General features: G+C 44.3%; 3 protein-coding genes across 7 annotated transcripts; 1 reads left to right on the plus strand and 2 right to left on the minus strand.

Annotated features, from left to right (window-relative positions):
* Positions 1-187: 187 nt before the first annotated feature.
* Positions 188-10888, minus strand: LOC135644557 (soluble starch synthase 2-2, chloroplastic/amyloplastic-like). Of its 2 annotated transcripts, XM_065162239.1 has the most exons (9): positions 10600-10851; positions 5495-6113; positions 4669-5149; positions 4399-4463; positions 4108-4165; positions 3891-4033; positions 3704-3748; positions 2053-2226; positions 188-1295 (listed from the first exon to the last, which is right to left on the minus strand). In XM_065162239.1, exons 2-9 carry the CDS (start codon positions 5864-5866, stop codon positions 339-341), a joined length of 2295 nt encoding a protein of 764 aa, XP_065018311.1. In that variant the 5' UTR covers positions 5867-6113; positions 10600-10851; the 3' UTR covers positions 188-338. The 2 variants fall into 2 exon arrangements, 1 of the variants encoding a protein (XP_065018311.1); XR_010498509.1 differs by lacking the exons at positions 188-1295; positions 2053-2226; positions 3704-3748; ... (2 more) ...; positions 4399-4463; positions 5495-6113 and having other exon boundaries at positions 4900-4950; positions 5068-5149; positions 10600-10888.
* Positions 10889-13078: 2190 nt separating this feature from the next.
* On the plus strand, positions 13079-21045 carry LOC103974193 (polypyrimidine tract-binding protein homolog 1). Of its 4 annotated transcripts, XM_065162234.1 has the most exons (11): positions 13079-13509; positions 14102-14311; positions 15144-15206; positions 15284-15357; positions 15442-15537; positions 16343-16400; positions 16489-16593; positions 16695-16776; positions 19209-19321; positions 19543-19975; positions 20708-21045. In XM_065162234.1, exons 1-10 carry the CDS (start codon positions 13465-13467, stop codon positions 19948-19950), a joined length of 1254 nt encoding a protein of 417 aa, XP_065018306.1. In that variant the 5' UTR covers positions 13079-13464; the 3' UTR covers positions 19951-19975; positions 20708-21045. The 4 variants fall into 4 exon arrangements, with proteins under 4 accessions (XP_065018306.1, XP_065018305.1, XP_065018307.1 ...); XM_065162233.1 differs by lacking the exon at positions 20708-21045 and having other exon boundaries at positions 19543-20145; XM_065162235.1 differs by lacking the exon at positions 20708-21045 and having other exon boundaries at positions 16722-16776; positions 19543-20145.
* A 160-nt stretch (positions 21046-21205) lies between these two features.
* On the minus strand, positions 21206-21748 carry LOC135644228 (probable calcium-binding protein CML46). Its single transcript, XM_065161699.1, has one exon. The coding sequence runs from the start codon at positions 21746-21748 to the stop codon at positions 21206-21208; it is 543 nt and encodes a 180-aa protein (XP_065017771.1).
* Between the last annotated feature and the right edge of the window lie 42 nt (positions 21749-21790).

A 21790-nucleotide genomic window follows, 5' to 3' on the forward strand; every position in this document is an offset into this window, starting at 1 on the left:
GGAAGAAGACGCTGCTTCTTGGTCCAACCAATAACATGTATGGCGAATCGATGTGTATTTATGCGTGCAGGTGCGACTGTTTTCCTCTGGCACGTACGCAGCAGAGGCTGTCGACGCGGTGGCTAATCACAGAATCCAACAAAACTGGGCTGTCCTCGACAGCGAGGAAGAGATAGAGAGAGAGACGTGTCAAAATGTTGATGTCATCAATCAAACGGACGCACACAATACTTACAGACGTTCAATGTTCGGCGAATCTTTTCAGGTTCGTTGAAGAGAGATCCGGATTGGATCATCAGATAGCTGAGATAGATACTGTTCGTTCATGTTCTCAAAGATCACCACTGATACTTAGCTGAGACGAGGACTTCCTCGTAATGTTTGGCGGCGTTGTCCCAGCTCAGGTCCTGTGCCATCCCTCGCGTCTGCAGGCCCTTCCAATTCTCCTTCTGGTTCCTGTAGGTGTTGAGGCAGTTCCCCAGCGCATTGATCAGCTTGTTGGCCTCCGCCCGGTCGAACGTCCACCCGAACCCGCTCTCCCTGAAGGGATCGAACGGGATCACCGTGTCACGAAGCCCGCCGACGGCGTGCACCACCGGGACCGTGCCGTACTTCATGGCGTACAGCTGGTTCAGCCCGCAGGGCTCGAACCGCGATGGCATGAGCAGGACGTCCGCCCCTGCGGTGATCCTGTGCGCCATCTTCACCGAGAACCCCACCCACGCCCTCACCTTGTTGTGGTGCTCCCTGTCGAACTTGCGCAGCATCTCCTCCAGGTCGGCCCGTCCGGTGCCCAGCATCACCAGCTGCGCGTCCTGCCCGACGATCCAAGGCATCGCACCCGCAATGAGGTCGACGCCCTTCTGGTGATCCAGCCGGCCGATGAATCCGATGAGGGGGACGTCCTCGCGGACAGGGAGGCCGAGCTCCTTCTGCAGCGCCGCCTTGCACTGTGGTTTCCCGGCTTGCAGAGTCTCAATGGAATAGTTTCTGTAGCCATCGGATTGCAGGTGAAGATCCAGCTCAGGGTTCCAGTCCACTGTGTCGATCCCGTTGACGATGCCTTGGAACTTCCAGTTGTTCTCGTTTATGATCTCATGGAGTCCCCACCCACCTTCGGATGTTGTGAGCTCCCATGCGTAGCCACGGCTGACGGTGATCACGCGGTCAGCAGTCTTGAGGCCGGCCGCGAAGATGTTGAAGTGGTCACCTCCCATCGGCTCATACATCTTGAAGAGGTCCATGTGTTGATCGGGCAAGTCGACATGGAAGAAGTCCTCAACTGGACCACGCCCCTGGACAAGACACACAGGTAGAATGCAGACGATAAGGATTCCGAACTCGTAGTTTCCTAAGTTGTTTAGAATGATGCCATGAAACTTCTATGTCAGGATCAGATTCAAGCATTCTTCTCAGTAGAAAAAGAGAAGAGAAGATGAATGATTTCATCTTCATTTTGAGCGAAATGATTTTTCTTTGGTGGTGGTAACTCAGAAATCTTTGCAAGTTTGAAATGAAGCAACTTCAACAAAAATGGGGGAGAAAAGAAATTGAAAGTGGACATGTTTTGATTGCTCAAAAAGAGTTTAAGAAGACAAACATTCATTTGATGCAAAAGAGAAGGATGTAAAGAAGGTTTCTAATAAAACAGAGTGCTTCAAATGTCATGCAATTATAACAAGGTTTGGGAAAAACCATGATAGACTCATGAAAAATTAAGTACAACATATGATCAATATCTTCGGGTCACACAAAAACAATATGGCCAGGGGCATCATGCAACCTAAACTTCAAGAAATACAATGCAGCTGTAGGAATTCATGCAAGTATAATTGGATCATTGATTCAGTGATGAGAAATAGTCAGAAAGTGTTTGGTTTACTGATAAGGTAAGTGAGAGAACTGCAAACTTGCAGATATCGTCTTGGCAAATTTAACAGTCTTTGAGCAGTTCTGAGGATCTCACAGGCTACCGAACTCAGCAAATTGAACTTCTAAATGAAGAGAGAATTTAAACCTAATAGATGCAGCATAAAATGCGAGAGAGCTAACCTGGTGGGATATGTTGTGGATCACCAAGATGGACCTGGCATACTTCATCAAGCCATTGTCGCGGTAGCATGCTTTCAGATACACAGGCAGAAGTGATGTGTGCCAATCGTTCGCAATGAAAATTAAATTTCCGTCTCCATAGCATAAGCCGCCACATGGAACATGCCACGGAACCTGCAATTGTATCAGTCTAAACTCGAAACAATGACATATGTTTAACAAGTTGTGAATGAAAAATACAAGGTATATCCACAGAAAAAGGATGCTTACCATAAAACTAAATCTTATTGTTCGAATAGAATTAAGTGTTTGGTTATACACCGACTACAGACTTGCGAAGAAATATAACATGAGTGGTATGCAAATTTATCTGCTTCACAACAAAACTGGTTTGCTTATCATGAAAGCCAGAATACTGATAAATCCTAATAGATTATAATTTACAATAACTTTTGATTTTAGAAGAATTATAAGGCAAAAGAAAAAGAGAAACTAGCCAATGGTTAAAATTCAGGGAATTATATGAAACAACATATGCAGATAACAGAAACAATGATAAATTGGATGCAAAGGTAAGGCCGAGAAATCAGGGAGGATAGAGGCAGTAAGAACTAAGTATGCTAGAGTAGCCTTCAGTTATTTGCATCAACCACTCGATTACTCCATCAATTTTCTAAAAAACTTAGATGATTAAACAAAAGTATTATGATTTAATATCTGTTAATTGGCAGAGGAACAACATTGGAGAGTAACTACCATTGTGTGTTTAACGTAAGGTAAATCCTTGCACAAAGTTCCACTGACTCTATCATAATAGAAAAAAAACATAAGGTATCAAAGAAAACCATATATGTCAGTGGCCTTGTTCTTAATTTCCTAAGCCTAATAAATGGAAATGAGTTTAACAACTAGGTCTTTTTTCTAATATAAACTTGGCCTATTAAATAATTTCACCTGCACAGAGATATCTTACATCTTTTAAAACATCGATCAAGAATCAGAAATTGTATGAAACTCCAAAATTTTTAAACAGTAAATTGTTTTGTTAAGGTTCGTTGATACCAAAGTCACAGTCAGTTCTCCATCGACAATTAGTATGCAGAACCATAGAATTAGATGTATGGTATACTGAGTGTAACATACCGATCTGACTGGATACCTCTATACTAGTACTGCCCGGTTACATATCGTATTCAATCCAATTTTTAATATATATATATATATATATATATATACACACTGAATGTTTTGATACTGTGCTGACCGATACCTACCCCTCTGAACGGGTCCTGCTACTGGTACTGTAATGAAATTTTAGACCTAAGACAACACTGTACAATGCTAATTTCAGTCATAAGACATCTGCATGAACTAGGAAACAACGATACAGAACCAGAAAAAAGAAGTGGGAAAAAGGGTTCGGAATTGGCATTTGCAATTGAGTTAAGCACCTCAAGGACTATCAAGTACTAACTCAAAGCAGCACTGAAGCGGCCACCGACATGACTATATTTTTCACACTAGAAATCATGTTGGAAGTCCCTTCCTGCATTAATCTTAGACAAATGCTCACTACGAATTTCTAATACTGACATATTCTGTTATGTACATCATGGATAGTTGAATATGTTGTTTAGGACAAAGGAGATACCTCTACAGCTACCTTGCATAACAATACCATCCGTTTCAAGATTTCCTGCATTAATTAGCAAAAGACAATATAAATAACTTGTAGAAGGTCATTTCTGCATTTTCAGTGCACAAAAAAATGAAGTAACAAAAAGTGAATAAACTGGATTGACTAATTTACAGGTGTTAAAATTGCAAAAAACTTTTACCAGCCGGTCTCCCCCATAAATGTTGTTCTCTAGATGACGGAAAACTGGACTGTCGATAAATACAAAATCCACACGATCAATATAAGCATGAAAGTAATTTACTTCCAGATCCTGCATCCCATAATATGACATCAACTGGATAAGTATGTATTTATAGCTAAATCTAAAAACCATGACATGAAACAGCAGATACAGACCTGCCCATCAGCTTTGTAATATTTGCGAACACCTATATCTTTGGATTCAGGATAATTGGCATACCTTGGGGAAACAACCTATAATTTACAAAAGAAAGATTGAACTGGCTATGCAACAGCAATATTAAGGAAGCAACTTTTGGACTAACATTATTCTAGTTTGGTAAACCTGCACATTGTAATTGCAGTTTTATGATTTGAATTGCTATTCCAATTTACCTTTCTGTGGAATAGCTAGAGTCACCACCAACATTAACGTGAGATTTGAGGTTCAAACAGAAATTAATCGACAAAAGGGAAAGGAGAAATACCATAACCCGGTGCCCTCTCCTAGCCAAAGCTTTTGGCAGAGTCCCAGCTACATCTCCAAGCCCTCCTGTTGAAGTTAAAAATGATACATGCCAGTGAATCTTATTTTAATATCATAATAACACTTTATAAACCCAAACAACAGTCATTCACTTCATTACCAATTGTGGAGCATAGACTTGATACAACAAATTTTCAGTACTTGAGAGGTAAGAGTAAAAATACAGCAAAAGATCAATCGGAAAATACGAAAATACTAAAAATATCAATACCTGTCTTTGACCAAGGAGCACATTCCGCGGAAACTACTATTACATTCATGGCATTCGCTCCAGCCAGAGGAGGGGAATCCACATTTTCTACCTCAATATCTGCTTCTGTATCTACACCATCAGATTTTGCTTCCGTATGGTTCTGAGCATTCTCATCTTCAGTACCCCTTTCAGATTCTTGTATAATAAGTGATGATTCGACTGAATCATAAGTAGAATCAAGATCTGCATCTTTTGCTAGTCCATCAGCTTGTAGGATATCACCTTGCTCTTCTGCTTCCTCTGAAGAATTTTCAGTTTTACCGATACATTGAGTCTTAGACATCTTAGATTCAGAAGACTGGACCAAACTGTTAGAAACACTAGTTGAACTTAGGTTCAAATTAATGGTTTTAGCACCTTTAGCAGAAGAATCAGTACTCTGAACTGCTTCAGCAGCTTCACATCCCAAGGATGAGATTATGTTCCTTTTTTCCACAGCCTGAACCAAAATGAGGAAGTCAAGAAGCTGCATATTTAGTACACAGACTATATTCCAAAATGAGATAAACTAGTCAAAATTTATGCACAAAATGAGGAAAGTCAAGAAGCTGATATTTAGTACACAGACTAGATTCCGAAATGAGATAAACTAGTCAAAATCTATGCACTACTTATGATCATTAAGAGTCATACAACTTGATGTTCATATTCTCTGCTCTATCTTTGTTCTATATAATTTCCATGTACACTCTCTCTCTCTCTCTCTCTCTCTCTCTCATGATTGAAAGCCAAGAGAGGAGGATGAACAGAATGAGAAGAAACAAAGTAAAGAACAGAGAGCCACCTGCTTAATTGAGTCGTGTTGCATCTCCAGAACCTTCATGCTCTTGTCAATCGTGGCCGGAGCTGCACCGACATTGACACCGGCATCATCACCATCGGCCTTCCCCTTCTCCGGCTCAAAATCGCCGCCTTTTCCGGTGGCCCGAAGGCCCCTCCCCTTCTCCACCGCCACCAAGATCTCACTTCGTCGGCCCCTCGTCGCGAACCTCACCCGGCACCCACCTCCGCAGGGGAAAATAGCGTTCCCCCTGACAACAGCCGCCACAACCGACGCCCTGCGGCCATCGTCCGGCTTAATCTGGACGCGAACAGGGCTGTTGCCGCCGCCACTGCAAGCCTCGAGACGGAAGGTCTGAGAGCTGAAAGACGCCATCTTTGGAATCGGCGAGTGGCAGTGGGAGGATTTTAAGCGAAGTTACAAGGGAAGCGTGCATGCCCCCCGTGGGTGCAGTTGGGCCCGAGCGAACGTTGTGTGCGGTAGATGTTGTTCGGCAGGCACGTGGGACGGATGGCAGCACGAGGACATCTTGTGAACGAAATGATGTGATTACGACCTTTATTTGGAGTTCTCTTCATCGATCAGCCCTTCTTAATCGTTGATATCGATCGTCATTCTAGAACTTAACGATAGTAGATTTAATTTTTTTAATAATTAATATTATATAAAGATATCGTTGATATTTTGATTAACCGAATATGATCTAAACTTATATACATAAGATTATTCGAGGTACCTCCTAGATAAAAACATTAAGTTTCTGAGGTGATTGTGTAAACAACTTTAAGCCGTGGCCTCGGGGCCGACGCGGCTCGGTTCGGGTCCGGATGACGGGGGATCTCTCAGGGGGGGTTCCTCGGGACTGCAGAGGTTGCCGGCTCGGGTCAGTTCGGTCGTGGAGGTGGGTCGTCGTTTCCTTCGGGAATGGGCTCCTTGCCAATGCGTCCGGTGAGAGGCGCATCGTCTTCGTTCCTGCACACAGGTCGAGTCGGGATGCTCGACCCGACCCTTCCGATGATCAAGTTAGTCAGGGGTCGTAGGAGTTTTTCCCGTGTTTGCTGTCGTTTTCCCCCCTTTTTTCCCTCCCCTTTCGTTTAGAACGCAAGGGTATTTATAGGGGAGTTTAGTGTCACCTGACGTGCCTGCTCGCAGGGAGCGGGATCGTACCTTATGATAACGTCTGACATCGCTATTGGCGTGGCATGAGGAATCGAGCCTAAGTGATCGTTAATGGGCCTCGGTTGGCGTTTCGGCCCGTGTCGGCCAGGCGCTGTCAGCCCGACAAAGACGTGGGGCGTCAGCTGATGTCACGCAAGTCTTATCGTAATTATCACCCTCATCATGCTCCCCCCCCAAAGGAAGCTATGCGTCAGTTGCCGAAAGGGAGGTCTGAGGCATGGCTTCGGTTTTAAAGAACTATCTCCGTCGGGGGAAGGCCGGTTCGCCGCCCAGGGCATGGGAATCGTGGAGCTTGGCAATTGAGGAAGGTCGGATGTGCCGTAGCGGCGCTGGGTAGTGAGTGGCCGAGGAACCTCAAAGAATGACTCGTAGGTCAAATTGGGCTCGGCCGTAGGGGTGGTAGCCCCCTCGGGCGGGCGGGCTGCGCAGGGGGGGGGGGGGGGGTCCTTTGGGCACATGAGAGCCGACTATGCGGGTGTGGTCCGCGAGAGGGACGGGACCGAGAAGCACGACGCAAGCGACTGCAGCCGAGGAGCTGGACTCGGGCGAGCAGGCAGCGCAGGTGTGGTCTCGGGCGGTATGAGGCCGAGGAGCACGACGCAGGCGGCTGTGGCCGAGGAGCTGGACTCGAGCGAGCAGACCGCGCAGGCGTGGTCTCGGGCAACATGAGGCCAAGGAGCGCGACGCAGGCGGCTGCGACCGAGGAGCTGGACTCGAGTGAGCAGGCCGCGCAGGCGTGGTCTTCGGGCGACATGAGGCCGAGGAGCACGACGCAGGCGGCTGCGGCCGAGGAGCTGGACTCGGGCGAGCAGGCCGTGCGGGCGTGGTCTCGAGCGAAATGAGGCCGAGGAGCACGACGCAGGCGGCTGCGGCCGAGGAGCTGGACTCGGGCGAGCAGGCCGCGCAGGTGTGGTCTCGGGCGACATGAGGCCGAGGAGCATGACATAGGCTACTGCGACCGAGGAGCTACTTCGATTGGATCTTTTACGCTGTGCTGTGGGAGATGCGGGTGGCCAAGTAGCCTTTGGTCTATTCGGAAGTCCAGGGGACGAACCTTTTCGTGAATCGCCAGTTTTCGAGAAGACCGGCGCTTCAAGCCCGTTGTTTGCCACGCGTTGCGCGCCTGTTGGCTACCCTGCCAAGTTGCATTTATGGCGGAATGACGTTGTGTCATCCCGATGCGACATGCCTGAGTAGAGGAAGGGTCGCTATTTTTGGCGGGATTTTGTCTATAAGTAATGTGTAGCTAGCCCCTTGAAGGCCCCTTGAAGGTCTAGCGCCACCCGAGATCCCCGACATTCGGACCCCCGAAGCGAGCCGCGACGACCCCGAGGCCACGGCTTAAACAGATGCCCCGCCGCATCATTTTGGCGCTAGAAGGAGGGCCTCGAAAGTCGAGGGATCATCCAACTGGCTCAGACGAGCTCACAGTTGAGGGTCACACCTGATCGGAGCTCCGGGGGAAAGTCCCCCGCATGGAGATCTTCGAGACGAACACCCCGTCGCGACCGCAGAACGCTACTGGTGTCTGTCAAACGACCCGGGTCTGCTTCCGCCCGAGCGCGCCCCCAGCAACCCCTCGCACGTGTCGCTCAAGGCCTTCCAGGACCTCGCTCATCAAGTTCGAGCGCTGACGGGTATAGTGCGAACCATTATCCCGCTCGGTGCACCCCCCTACGACCCGACCACCGCGGCAACGAGAGCCGCCCGCTCGGGCCCGCCCTGCCTCAGTCTCTTCCAAGCGAAGGCTCCATGTTTACCTAACCGCCTCTTGGCTCACGCCTGCCTGCGCCGAGCTCCTCGGCCATGCACTGCCGAGTCCATCTCAGGGCGGCTTGCCCACCTGGGTCACGTCCCTCGGCCACACCGCCGAGCCCACCTCAGCGCGGCCTGCCCTCCTGAGCGGCGTCCTCGCGGCCACAGTCTGCCTGCGCCGAACACCTCAGCCGCATGACCCTCGTGACCATGCGTGCGCGGCCAGCCTGCTTGCGCCGAGCTCCTCGGCCATGCACTGTCGAGTCCATCTCAGGGCGGCTTGCCCATCTGGGTCACGTCCCTCGGCCGTAGCCCGCCTACGCCAAGCTTCTCGGCCATACGCTGCCGAGTTCGCCTCAGCGCGGTCTGCCCGCCTGAGCGGTGTCCCTCGGCCACACCGCCGAGTTCACCCCACGCGGCCTGCCCGCCTGTGTCGTGCTCCTCGGCTCATAGCCCGAGTCGCTCCAGTTCGACCTCCGACTTGCGACTCGCCAGCTTGGCTCATAGCTCGAGTCGCTCCAGTTCGATCTCCGACTTGCAACTCGCCGGCTCGGCCCATAACCCGAGACACGCCTACGCGGCCTGCCCGCCCGCGTCATATTCCTCGGCAACGTGTTGCCCGAGACCACCTCTGGTCAGCTTGCCCGACGGAGTTGTGCTCCTCGGCTGCGTGTCGATCGAGACACGCCCACGCGGTCTACCCGCCTGTGTCATGCTCCTCGGCTCATAGCCCGAGTCGCTCCAGTTCGACCTCCGACTTGCGACTCGCCGGCTCGGCCCATAACCCGAGACACGCCAACACCGCCTGTCCGCTTGCGTCGTGCTCCTCGGTCGCACGTCGTCCGAGACCACGACCTCTGCTCGGCTTCCCGATTGAGATGTGCTCATCGGTCACATGTTGCCCAGGGCCTAAGACACACCCGCGCGGCCTGCCCGCCTGCGTTGTGCTCCTTGGCGCATAGCCCGAGTTGCTCCAATTCGATCTCCGACTTGCGACTCGCCGACTCAGACCATAGCCTGAGTCGCTCCAAGTCGATCTCCGACTTGCGACTCACCAGCCCAGACCATAGCCCGAGTCGCTCCAGGTCGATCTCCGACTTGCGACTCGTCGGCCCAGACCATAGCCCGAGTCGCTCCAGGTCGATCTCCGACTTGCGACTCGCCGGCTCAGACCATAGCCCGAGTCGCCCCAGTTCGATCTCTGACTTGCGACTCGCCGGCTCAGACCATAGCCCGAGTCGCTCCAGTTCGATCTCCGACTTGCGACTCGCCGGCCCAGACCATAGCCCGAGTCGCTCCAGGTCGATCTCCGACTTGCGACTCGCCGTTTCAGACCATAGCCCGAGTTGCCCTAGTTCGATCTCCGACTTATGACTCACCGGCTCAGACCATAGCTCGAGTCGCTCCAGTTCGATCTCCGACTTGCGACTCGCCGGCTCAGACCATGGCCCGAGTCGCTCCAGTTCGATCTCGCACGCCACGCCCAGGCTCGGTCTCGCACGCCACGCCAGCGCTAGTGTCAGACGCTACCTGCTTCTACAAGGGGGCACATCAGGTACAATAAGCTTCCCTATAAATACCCTCGCATGCTAAGAGGGAAGGAGGACTAGAGACAAACTCACACACAACCCCTACAGGGGGGACAACCCCTACAGAGGAGACTCCAAACACTTCTTCATCTGAAACCCCCTCCACATCGCTAACTTAGCCGTCGGAGGGGTCGGGCTGAGCGCCTCGGCCCGACCTTTGTGCAGGTGCCAGACGGGGTCGACTCTTCCCGGCGCTACGGCGACGCACTCCCCCGACTCGACGTCCCGACCGGACCGTCGAGACAGGCCATGGGAGACCACGAAGGACGCCACCCGAGATCCCCGACATTCGGACCCCCGAACCGAGCCGCGACGGCCCCGAGGCCACGGCTTAAACAGATGCCCCGCCGCATCAATAATGATGGGAGAAAACTTACATACAACTATTTTGTTGGGAGAATTACCACATATGTTACAATCTCGTTTTCACATTTGAAACCTTGTATCCTTGTGAAATGGTTATTAGTTGGACTTAATAACATAAACAATATTCTAACATATGGTGGTATGTTCGATTTTCAATATTTTGGATTCAATGGGTTTCCCAAAAAAAGGAACGCAAGAAAAGCCGAAAAAGACGAGTACCGAGCGCGAACTCGCCGGCGGTTGGATTGGCGATGAGACGAGCGTTCGGATCGCGGTCGCTGGAGGCGAGGAGATGGCCAGCGATGGCTCGGAGACGGCGTTGGGGAGCGGAATCCATCTCCAGGTTTGTTCGTCTTTGCCCTTCCTCTCTTCCTCTCACGACTCGATCTCGGGACACATTAAAATAACGATGGAATGCAATACAGCGCCGGAGATATTTTATTATTTAGATAGGACGGCTTCCCTTGCGCAGACGTCTAGTATTCGTGTCACCATCATCCGCACGCCATATCCGAACACTTTCCATGACAGCCTTTCTTCGGCAGGTTTCCTCACTTTTTACCATATCTTGCTGCAGCGAGTGTTTCCACCGGGACAACATGCTTGGAATTAGATCTGTGGTTTTTTATTTTAAATAAAGTTGATTAGTCTAAGAATCTAAAATTTTCTTTATGAAAGTATTATTAAATAATTTTATTTAAAAAATTATTTTTCAAATTAAGAATATTATTTTTAAAAATTATTTTAACTAAAAAACCCTTACTGTTGGGTTTTAATCGAATATTTTTTTCTAATTGATTTTTATCTTACACACTCCTTTTTTTTTTTGTCACATTAATGAAAATATCTTTTCATTCTCTGTTCGTAATCTATCGCGAACGACATCATTGGTCACCTCTATCTCCTCCACGCCTTGCTCCCACACAAGTAATATCGCTAATTACCTTATTTCTCTTATCCTCCTTTCCTTTTTCTCGTCTCCCGTAACCCTACTTCCATCCCGAAGATCAATCCAAAGAATTAATTGTGTATTATTATCACCGGCATAATCAACCCTCTTATTGTGCTACTCTCCCACCCAAATCATCGGTTGTAGTAGCACGAGTGGTGATGCCACACTAAATCTCTTTTTTGTGATAAAAATAAAATTATAATCATTGTCATTAACATGATGTGCCCCTTTGTTTGTGCCCTTTGCATTGGTACCTTAGTTGATCATGAGAATGTTACATGCACCCTCTTTTAGCTCATCTACTTTAACGTTTTCTATGCCACCATCAATCGATCCAATTCCTCTGTGATCTTTCTCCAATCCAACAAATCACATATGAAGAAGGATATTGCTATTATGCTCTTTACCTTATTTGTCTCCCGAAAAGGAGGTAACGAGTGACACCACTCAAAATGAGAATGGAGGGTGTGAGGCAACAGGGCAAGCGACACTATATAGAGAGAAAGAAAAGAGGAATAAGAGGAGAAAGGGGAAGGGAGGAGAGGACGTATAGTATAACTAATGGTGAGAGCAAGGGGTTAATGTAAAGATAGATAGTTGATGAAGGATGAAAGATAATTTTCATTAAAATGATTTTATATATATATATAATTAGGAGAGTGTAATTGGGCACAAGTCCAATAGTATATCTCTTTGGATAAAATATTTTTATTTTTAGAAAAAATAAACAATATATTTGATTTGGTACAAGTATAATATTTTCTATTATATATATTTTAATATTTTTAATGATAAGATTTCATCGTCCAAATATAATATTGAGAAGGTGAGACTTTTATATGTGATTATTTTATGTTATCTTTAAATTATTATTTTTCTTCTTTCTCTTTTCATTTATCTATTAAAAAATCTAAATCATTTCTCTTTAGGAGCCCTGCACTTAATCTTTTATATATATATATATATATATATATATATATATATATATATATATATATATATATATATATATATATATTTGTTTTCCAAATTGGATGATCCTATGTAAGACGTGAAAAGACGGTGAAAGACTTTCTTCCAACGAATTTGCTTGTTGACCTCCAGTGATTATTTTCTACTTATCTTTAAATTAGTACCTTTCTTTCATCTCTTTCTATTTCTCGACCAAAACAAATCCTTGTACTTGTCCAATATCTCCCAAAGTCAGCGCATTTTGTTCTGCTACTGAGCCCGCATTCTTTAGGGAAATGATGTGTCCGGTACCCGCGTAGTTAGACTTCAGATGTTCCTGAACCACAGTGGGTCACGGTTGACTACACCTTCGGAACCTGCGTTCGGTAAGCGTACCGTTTTATGAGGACCACGTATTTAGTTAGCCACCTCATTGGACTATGGATTAGCCTTATTTACTAGCTGTTTGTGCCGTGACAGCATACTCGGTGTCTCGAGTCCCACGTCCCATAGTCGTTCAACATAGCTGTTTGTTTCGGATCGATATTTTTTATGACTTTTATTTAATTTAGAAAATATTTGATTATTTTAAGTTGTTTATGTTAAGCATCGAGCCTTTTATTTTGATGGGTAAATTATGGTAGTTTAGCCGTCGAATGACGATGACAAATCCGACGGTCCGGATCGTGTGATTCGTTGTTCTCACGCACACGGCAGGAAGTCTCTCGTTCTCTCTAGAAGCAACCGGACCCGCACATGTGTCGTTTCCGTTCGTGTAAAACCGGGAAAGCGATAACGTAGCAAAACAACCGGGGGTCGATAGGGCTTTTTTCCGGTTCGAGAAAAGGACATCGAAGGATAGGAAGGCGAAAGAGAGGGGGGAGGGAAGAGCTACACTCTTATTTCCTCTAAATCTTGCTTTGTTTGTCCCCTCGAACCCTAATCCTAGCAAGAGGAAGCATCCTTGGGAGATTCCTCATCTTGAACGGTAGAAAGGAGAGGGGATTTTTCTTGTACCATATATATTGGTAGAAGGGATGGCGCCGGGTCAATGAGGGCAGCAGCAGTTTCGGTACACGCAGACGCCGTCGAAGGTGCTGCACGTTCGAAACCTGCCATGGGAGTGCACGGAGGAGGAGCTCGTTGCCCTCTGCGAGCCCTTTGGCAGGATCGTCAACACCATGTGCAACGTCGGCGCCAACAAGAACCAGGCCTTCGTCGAATTCGTCCGTATCGTCTCTCTGTTTTGATCATGTGCCTTGTTGCTTGTGATAGTTTTGGTGATATATGTGTACATTATCTTTTGGCTACTCATTGCTAACAATCCACACTATTTTTACGCTGGACGAAGAATGTTGGGTTTGCTATTGAATTTCTCGACTGTTCATATTCAGATCAGAAGCACCAAATTGGAGTTTTTGGAACTTCTCATAGATGAAAATTCATAATAGGACGAAATGAAGGATTCGATCCTTCGTGAATTAGAACTCTTCCAGCTTTATCTACGCGTCAACAGGACTTAAAACTTTTTCTTGTAAACCGTTTTCCATCTTCTCGATAAAATAAATCCAAAATGCCAGTGATCAGCAAGTACTTTAGTATAACTAGGGTCTCAACTTTCCATGCTCTGGATCAACTAGGTGCTACCTTCTTCTACTGTAGTATGCTTGTGAATGCTTTATTTAACTGTGATTTTTTTAATTCTTGGAGTTTTTGCATCAGAGGAGTTCTACTTGGTACAACCTTTGTGTTAATTTTCATTTTTTAAAGTCTATATTCATTACTCAGTGCATTTTAAAAATGTTTCTTTCTCTCTAGGTGGACCTTAACCAAGCAATTTCAATGGTATCGTACTATGCTTCTTCGTCTGAGCCAGCCCAAGTCCGTGGAAAAACTGTCTATATCCAGTATTCTAACAGGCAAGAAATTACAAATAACAAGAGTGGTGGTGATGTTCCTGGGAATGTCTTGCTTGTCACTATTGAAGGTGTTGAAGCTGGTGATGTAAGCATAGATGTCATTCATTCGGTAAGTTTTCTTGGTTGGGAGCCCTTGTTGTACATGGAGCCATTTTAGTCTTATGGTCGTCTTATCAAGTATTGGAATTTCGGTTGCCTGGATCATTTTTATGGTAAGGGGCACGCAAGAAAAATATTCTTCAGCAAAAGACATGCTCATTCTTTCTGTTCTTTTCTAGTAACTTACAGTGCATGAACTAGCAGGGCCATAATGATGGGAGAAAACTTACATACAACTATTTTGTTGGGAGAATTACCACATATGTTACAATCTCGTTTTCACATTTGAAACCTTGTATCCTTGTGAAATGGTTATTAGTTGGACTTAATAACATAAACAATATTCTAACATCTGGTGGTATGTTCGATTTTCAATATTTTGGAATCGAAATGTCCTTGGCTTATGTATGGTTGATGCTTTCCACTTGACCTGTTGAATTTTTTTTATATCTTCTACCTTCAAAAGAACTTACTGGAGTAATTGGGTGAGCTCCTTTTCACAGCTGGAGCAGTTTATGCATGGATAAAAGATTTCAGTTGGCAAGAGCGAAAACTGTTTTTTTTTTTTTTTTCTTTTGAGGCTGTTTTTATTATTGTGTTTCTTGTGTTCCTCATAATTTTCTTAGGAGGACATTGTTCTAGTATGATTTTTCATGCATATGACAACAGTAACAACAACAAGAAGCTGTAATATTGCATGCATATATATTTTTCCAAGTATATGTGCACTCATGCTAATGTGCCTATGGATGACTTTAGCTTATGGGGCTACACTTGTGGTCTATGCTGGTTAAATTTCTCGTTAACTATTTGTCATAACAAGCTTTTCAATTTTGTCTTAGGTGTTTTCTGCCTTCGGTTTTGTGCATAAAATTGCCACATTCGAAAAAGCTGCTGGGTTTCAGGTGAGACCACATGTGTTGGTCCTCTTCAGGAGAAATGCAGGAAGTAATTTACCATCAGTACTTGAATCATTTTGCAGGCATTAATCCAGTACACGGATGCAGAGACTGCGGCAAGTGCAAGAAATGAGTTGGATGGAAGAAGTATTCCAAGGTTGCGTGTTTTTGCATTGTATTTAGTATGAAAATATGTTTTTATTTTATTTGAATTATTGCTAATTGAACTTGAAGGTTCCAGGTACTTGCTCCCTGAGCATATTACATCTTGCCATTTGCGTATCTCATATTCAGCCCACACAGATTTAAGTATCAAATTCCAGTCGCATCGGATCAGGTACATTTTGTTGTTTTTTTGTGTGCTAGAAGTGCACAGGCTGTTTTATGATTTTATTACCATTATATTTTTACTTTTGAATTTGTTGATTTCTTGACCTTACCTGTTTTCCTTCAGTTTCTGATCAGTGCTCAAGAAGTAATGTTCTGTAGAATCATCTTTGTAATATTTGTTCCTCACAATGATGAGCACTAAATATATTTGCAATATACTGTTGCATAAATTACATCTTGCGTAACATGTTCCCTTTTCACAAGTTCTAATACATAGTTCAAGCAGCTGACATGAGTTAAATTTTGTGGGTTCTTCGGGCATGATAATTCCTTGATATAGTAAAATTGCTGAAGGTACATGTCTGTAAATTCAGCCTCCTGTAATCAGGCAGGAAATTTGGAACTTAAGAGATGACCTACTCTTATCGTGATTGTGCAACATGGGTAATCCTGTGATTCCATAATTTGGACTTATAGTTTCTTCTCTTGTACATTGTTTTAAGCAGTTCTTGTAAGAAAAATGTTTGGCATTTTATTGATGTTTTAACTGTTGAATTTCGTTTGCTCTTGTTACACTGCCATGTTTCAGATTTAGTTGTAATCGGAGTGTATTATGTTTCTTAAACTAACTGAAGAGTTAACAAATGAATATTGGTATGAGATTATCACACTATCATGTTATTATCACACATTTCACAGTAGATTTTTTTTCCCCATCAAGTTCTATCTTTAGATTTTTTATGCAAATTTGTCGCAATCTAGGGCTTGCATATAACTCAAACCTTAATAAACTTTGTTTTTTTAATGAACAGGGATTACACAAATCCCTTTCTTCCTGTGAATGCGTCAGCTATTGAGGGAACTCTGCAGGTAACTTTTATGTATCAAATTCACTTCTGCTTCTTTATTCTTTTCGTTCTTGTTTTTCCTTGATGTATTTACAAGAAATCCTTCACAGGCTTTGCCAGGTCATGATGGAAAGAAAAAGGAGCCGGAGAGCAATGTTCTTTTAGCTTCTATAGAGAATTTGCAATGTGCTGTGACAGTTGATGTTCTTTATACAGTAAGACATTTTCTATCTACCTCCATGTTTTATTAATGTTTTTAACTTTCAGCTAAACATCAAAATGAACCTACTCAATGTTTGTTCTTGACAAATTACAGGTCTTCTCTGCTTTTGGTATTGTGCAGAAAATTTTAATTTTTGAGAAAAATGGTGGCATGCAGGCCTTGATACAGTATTCTGGTATGGAAATTATTAAAGATGTTTCATGTTTGATATTTTCTAGTAAATTGCATATAAGCATTTTAATTTTGGTCTCCATTTTGATTGAATGTGCAAATACACAACACAACTTATCTTTTGTCTATGGTGCCCTCTAATTAATAGTTGTAAGCTGAACTTAGGTAGCATCTTGTGCTTATGTGCATGTTTGCGGATGCATGAGCAAGTTATTTTTGTGCACCTGCCATGTGCTGGCAGGAGATTATGGACTGACACCATGTGCATGTGTAGACTAGTACATGTAGTGTTTCGTGTGCATCACTATTGATACAGGATAGCAGGAGACATTAATTGCGTCTTGATTCTGAATATTCCAATAGGATTGCTCTTGGATTGGCCATCCCTCACAAGGAGGTGGGTTACCAACTAGGCCTGGTTGGACCCAAGGTGACTGCAAGTATGGTTGGCAGGCCCTTGATATCAAACAAGGGTATAAATCCCACTCCAACGGGTCTCTACATTCTCCTCCTATTTTGGAGGAGTTTATCAGTGTCTTGAAGCTTTTTCATTGTGAACTCTATGTTTCCTTTCATGAGACCCTGGTAAAGATTGCTCAAATCTTCTAAACACTATCAGGTGACCATGAAGATGTTTAAGTGTCGATGTGCTGCCATAACATCGTGGGGTTCTAGTGGTTAGCCTAGGCCATACTGGGGCCAGCCTAGCTCTAAGCCAATGCCCAAGGGCTTTTGAATTGATGGCTGGCCCTAGCAGGTTATGGGCATTCCTTTGGGCTTTCTTTCTTGATGGTGGTGATTTCCATGATGTGTCCCGGCCTCAAAATAAGTGCATCATAACCAGTTCATGTCAACTTTGGGTGCAATTAATTTAGGTTCTGGGTCAATTTCTCAGTCTAAAGAAATTGTGTCAGTTTGGGTCTGACTTCACAAACTGACTTTTGGTTTAAGTAGGTTTTGAGAAGTCAATTTGAGTTTTTTCTTATTTCGTCACATCTGTTCATGGGTCATATAGATGTTACAATAGGCATACAAGTGAATGAGATAATATTTTGTTGGTGCCCAAGGTGGGAACCTTTATAATATTTTTGGATCATTTTAAATTGTCCGAAGTTGGTAAGTTATGATGACTGTGTAGTCTTGGAAATGCCTGTTTGGTTTTTTGTAAGGAAATTGTAAGATACTAGAAATTTTAGTTGCTGATCATAAATAGTGAGATTTTAGGAAATCAAAATTATCCGGACAGATTTTTTTAGTGTCTCAATTCAGATAAGGGGGCTATTGGCTGGTTTGAATAAGTTGAGACATGGGTGGCTGATTTTTTTTCCCCAAGCCTCCAGGAGTTTTAGTCTGGCTGATCTTGTTGCCTGCCTGGTTTTAGTCTGGCTGACTTATCTTGATGCATGTCTGGTGACTTTCTCAGGTCGTTCTGCATGATATTTTGTGTTGAATCTGCAAGTTTTTATCTGTTGTTAATTCTTATGTAGTTCAAGCGTCCAGCAAGGGATATGCTTAATGTTCTCTCTTTATGCACAAATAACGACAATCCAGGTTGAAATGCTTTTTTTTTTCGAGGCGAGGGGCATGTTTATCTAAATTATCCTCACGTGTGATAATCTTGGTGGGCACAACCTCCTTGGGGACCTCTAGAAGGGCTTTGTGGTCAAGCACTGCAACTGGCCCTAGGGAGTCTACCCTTATTTGTGCAGCTGATATGCCATGGACTGACTACCTTCAGGAACTATATCAGTGTCATTCATGAAAGTTGAAGCAATGACTTTTGTCATTGGAGTTGTGCCAGGATTTCCAATTGTTACAAAAACCTACAAAATTCATGGTTAGGGAGGGAGGCCCTTCAAAATTCTTCGATTGTTCTCCCATTGGTAGAGGTATTATTTTGCCTCTTGCTGCTAAATTTGATCTTTGGTCCTTTCTGGACACACAAGCACAATCATTTCTTGTATAAGGACCTGTTTGATTTGCCTAAAATATCTGCTATAAGACCAATTTTAATCAGTTCACCTGTCATGTCATGAGTCGGTTGGTCTAATCCATGCTTACTGATCCTACCTGGTCTTTTTACTGTCATATTGCTTTTATCACCTCCTTTCACAACAAACTGTTGTACTCCTTGTTAGTTCGTCCTGACTGTTACAGTCAAGCTTATCTGCAGACACGCTTTCAGATATTGCAGTGAAAATTAAAACTGTTGAAAGTTGGTACTAAAGCAATTAATAGCTGTTAGGTGATTAAGTGCTCACGTGCACATTGAACATCTTAAAGGATGATATATAGTTAATGATTTTGTTCGAAATAGAAAGGATTTTTTATATTTAATTAAGCATGATACTATTTGAGATAATTGTCTTTTATACTTTCAAGCTAATGTTTTGGCTCTGTTAAGTTATCTACGTGCCATTTCTTTGGTTCCATCAGATGTGATGACTGCGTCAGTTGCCAAGGAGGCTTTGGAGGGACACTGCATCTATGATGGTGGTTACTGTAAGCTTCATCTGACATACTCTCGTCATACTGATCTCAATCTTAAGGTATATATAATTTTTTTGGGTTAAGCGGAGCAATAAAACTTTTTGAAGTTTCAAAAATTGGCTGTTGAAAGAATTATATCTATCCATCAGGAAAAAGAAAATAAAATTGTGCGCACTTGAGGTCCTTCTGTTGTCTTTCTATTAGCACACTGGCTTAGACTTTCATCCTTTATGTGCATGGTTACTTACAGTCAATTATATGTATGTATGCTGTCTTTTAGGTGCATAATGAGAGAAGCAGAGACTACACTATTCAGGACACTGGTGTACCAATGATGTCCCAAGCTCCTGGTTTACCCACCACTTCTGGGTGGCAAGTTTATCCCCAGCCAACATCCACATACGTGGGCAGTGATTTTGGAGCTACAGGACAAGCAACAAATCCTCAGGGTCAAATGTTGACATGGAATTCTAGCACGTCAGGTGGAAGCTTTGTTTCAGAGCCTAACTTGTACCCAGGTCAAACCATTGCAACTGCTCCTGTTTCTCATTACCCAGTTTCAGCAAACACCTCCAGTGCTACTGCTGGGTCACTTCAAGCTTCACAGAACTCATCACCTTATGTTGTTACGTTGAATACAAGGCCTGCTTCTTCACCAACCACTCGACCTTTGTACTACAGTTCATAAGCTGCATCTTCTGACAATTCTCTAGGTCTGTTGCGTCTAGTATATTACTACTTGAATTTATATTTTAAAAGTGTCTAATTAAGAGTAAATGGTTGTTTTGTTTTGGTATCTTAGTAGTTTATCCTGAAATAAGCTATCGAGTTTGACGTGAACCAGTGTGCTTTAAACATTCTTAAATGTTTTATTTTTCATCCATTCTTTTTTTTCACCATGCAGTATTTTCGTCTTGGGCAATTAATCATATGTTATGTATTCCACATCAAGATAGTTTGACAAAATTGAGTTTCGAAGGTTTGTGGAGACATAATTTCTAGGCATTTTTCCTTTCAAGTGGGTTCAGAGTTTTTTTTTTCTTTAAACAGTTGCCTTTTATGATAGAATTTTATGATATGCTTTGCATTAGTAATGTATTCCAAAGATCAAGCAGTAAATACAAGCATAAGGCACTTCCGCCCGAACTTTTACAATATCTTCTTTACTTCTGGTTATAAAGCCTTTTAAGTGCTATTGTTTACGGATATAAAATTCAAACATATCTGGAATTCCAGACATTGTTAGATGATGACCCCTTTTCATAATCTTTATAACTTTTTCTAGTGGCATACTAATAGATCATGAAGCAATGTTATTTTTAGTTGTGTGATGAGACATGCTCAGGGAAGTGACCAATTTCTTTAGAACAATATCCAACTGATAGTATGCAATAATTTCATCTCAGTGCTGGTTGAATAAACACTGGCCAAAACATTCCTTGCAGGTATCCAGACTCTCCCATCAGTGAAGTTGCCATGAGATTTATGATACTCTGCACCAGTCTGCTCTTTCTCGGCTTCACTCAAGCTATGGAACTTTGGAACTGCAGAAGATAGCCTACTGCTAGGTCTATAATTCAATTGTACAACATTAGGCTTTTGTGGTTTGATGTGGTGACTGGATCTGCCTAGAAGAACATGTTATTTCTTGGGTTCTAAATGATTAAAGCCGCACTTCCAGCTTCAGAAAGATGTTTTCCCTTCATGTTCAAAGTCTATGGATGTGTCAATTGTCGATAACATTATCGATTTAAATCTGCGATCCAGATGAGTAGTTGCTTCTCGATTTGGCCTTTGATTCTTCTTGTAAGATTTCGAATAGTCGCAATCTTTTGATGATTTTAGATTTCGAGTCTCAATCATGCTCGAAATTAGGTTTGTTTTAATTGCTTGCGCATTGATAGATGTGACGATGATGACGACAAGAAGAAAAGGAAGAATAATTAATCAAAGAAGCTGCCCTCCACAACTTTGATGAACTCCTTGAAATCGATCCTCCCGTCGTCGTTCTCGTCGTACGCCGCGATCATCCGTCGGCATGCCTCCAATGCCGCCCCCTCCGGGAAGCCCAGCTTGCAGAGAACACGATGCAGGTCCAGGGGCTCTATGACCCCGTCACCGTCATCGTCGAAGACGGAGAACGCCTCCGCCACTTCCTCCAAGCTCGGCTCCTCCCCCTCGAACACGCCACGCAGCTCCTCGAGCCGCTCACCGTCCGCGCCGCAAGGCATGCCCGTAATGATCTCCATCACCGTCTCCACGTCTTCTCTGGTCAACTCGGGCGCCTCGCTAGCGTCGGCCGAGTCGCCGGGTCTGACACGATCGACGACCCCCGATGCGCACGGCGCTGGGTGCCGGAAGAGGAACCCCATGGATATCTTATTCTTCAGGACGACCCCCATGGAGATGGTCTTGTTGAAGAGGAGCACGACGGGCTCTGTGAGTGCGAGGGAGTGGTAGGGTGCAGTTGGCAATGGTTTCTCCATGGTTTCCAGCGCTGAGGAGGAAGAAGACGCTGCTTCTTGGTC

The sequence above is a fragment of the Musa acuminata genome, chromosome BXJ3-8, assembly GCF_036884655.1.
Source record: "Musa acuminata AAA Group cultivar baxijiao chromosome BXJ3-8, Cavendish_Baxijiao_AAA, whole genome shotgun sequence".
Classification (NCBI taxonomy): domain Eukaryota; kingdom Viridiplantae; phylum Streptophyta; class Magnoliopsida; order Zingiberales; family Musaceae; genus Musa; species Musa acuminata.

What these genes read in the sequence shown, in the direction of transcription:
- LOC135644228 (XM_065161699.1), bottom strand. Translation starts at nt 21,748, where the DNA reads ATGGAGAAACCATTGCCAACTGCACCCTACCACTCCCTCGCACTCACA.
- LOC103974193 (XM_065162234.1), top strand. Translation starts at nt 13,465, where the DNA reads ATGTGCAACGTCGGCGCCAACAAGAACCAGGCCTTCGTCGAATTC. An exon ending in ACCAGGCCTTCGTCGAATTC is followed by an intron (nt 13,510 to 14,101) that starts GTCCGTATCGTC and finishes CTTTCTCTCTAG; the next exon opens with GTGGACCTTAACCAAGCAAT. An exon ending in TTCCAGTCGCATCGGATCAG is followed by an intron (nt 15,538 to 16,342) that starts GTACATTTTGTT and finishes TTTAATGAACAG; the next exon opens with GGATTACACAAATCCCTTTC.
- LOC135644557 (XM_065162239.1), bottom strand. Translation starts at nt 5,866, where the DNA reads ATGGCGTCTTTCAGCTCTCAGACCTTCCGTCTCGAGGCTTGCAGTGGC. An exon ending in AACACGACTCAATTAAGCAG is followed by an intron (nt 5,150 to 5,494) that starts GTGGCTCTCTGT and finishes ATTTTGGTTCAG; the next exon opens with GCTGTGGAAAAAAGGAACAT. An exon ending in GGAGAGGGCACCGGGTTATG is followed by an intron (nt 4,166 to 4,398) that starts GTATTTCTCCTT and finishes TGTAAATTATAG; the next exon opens with GTTGTTTCCCCAAGGTATGC.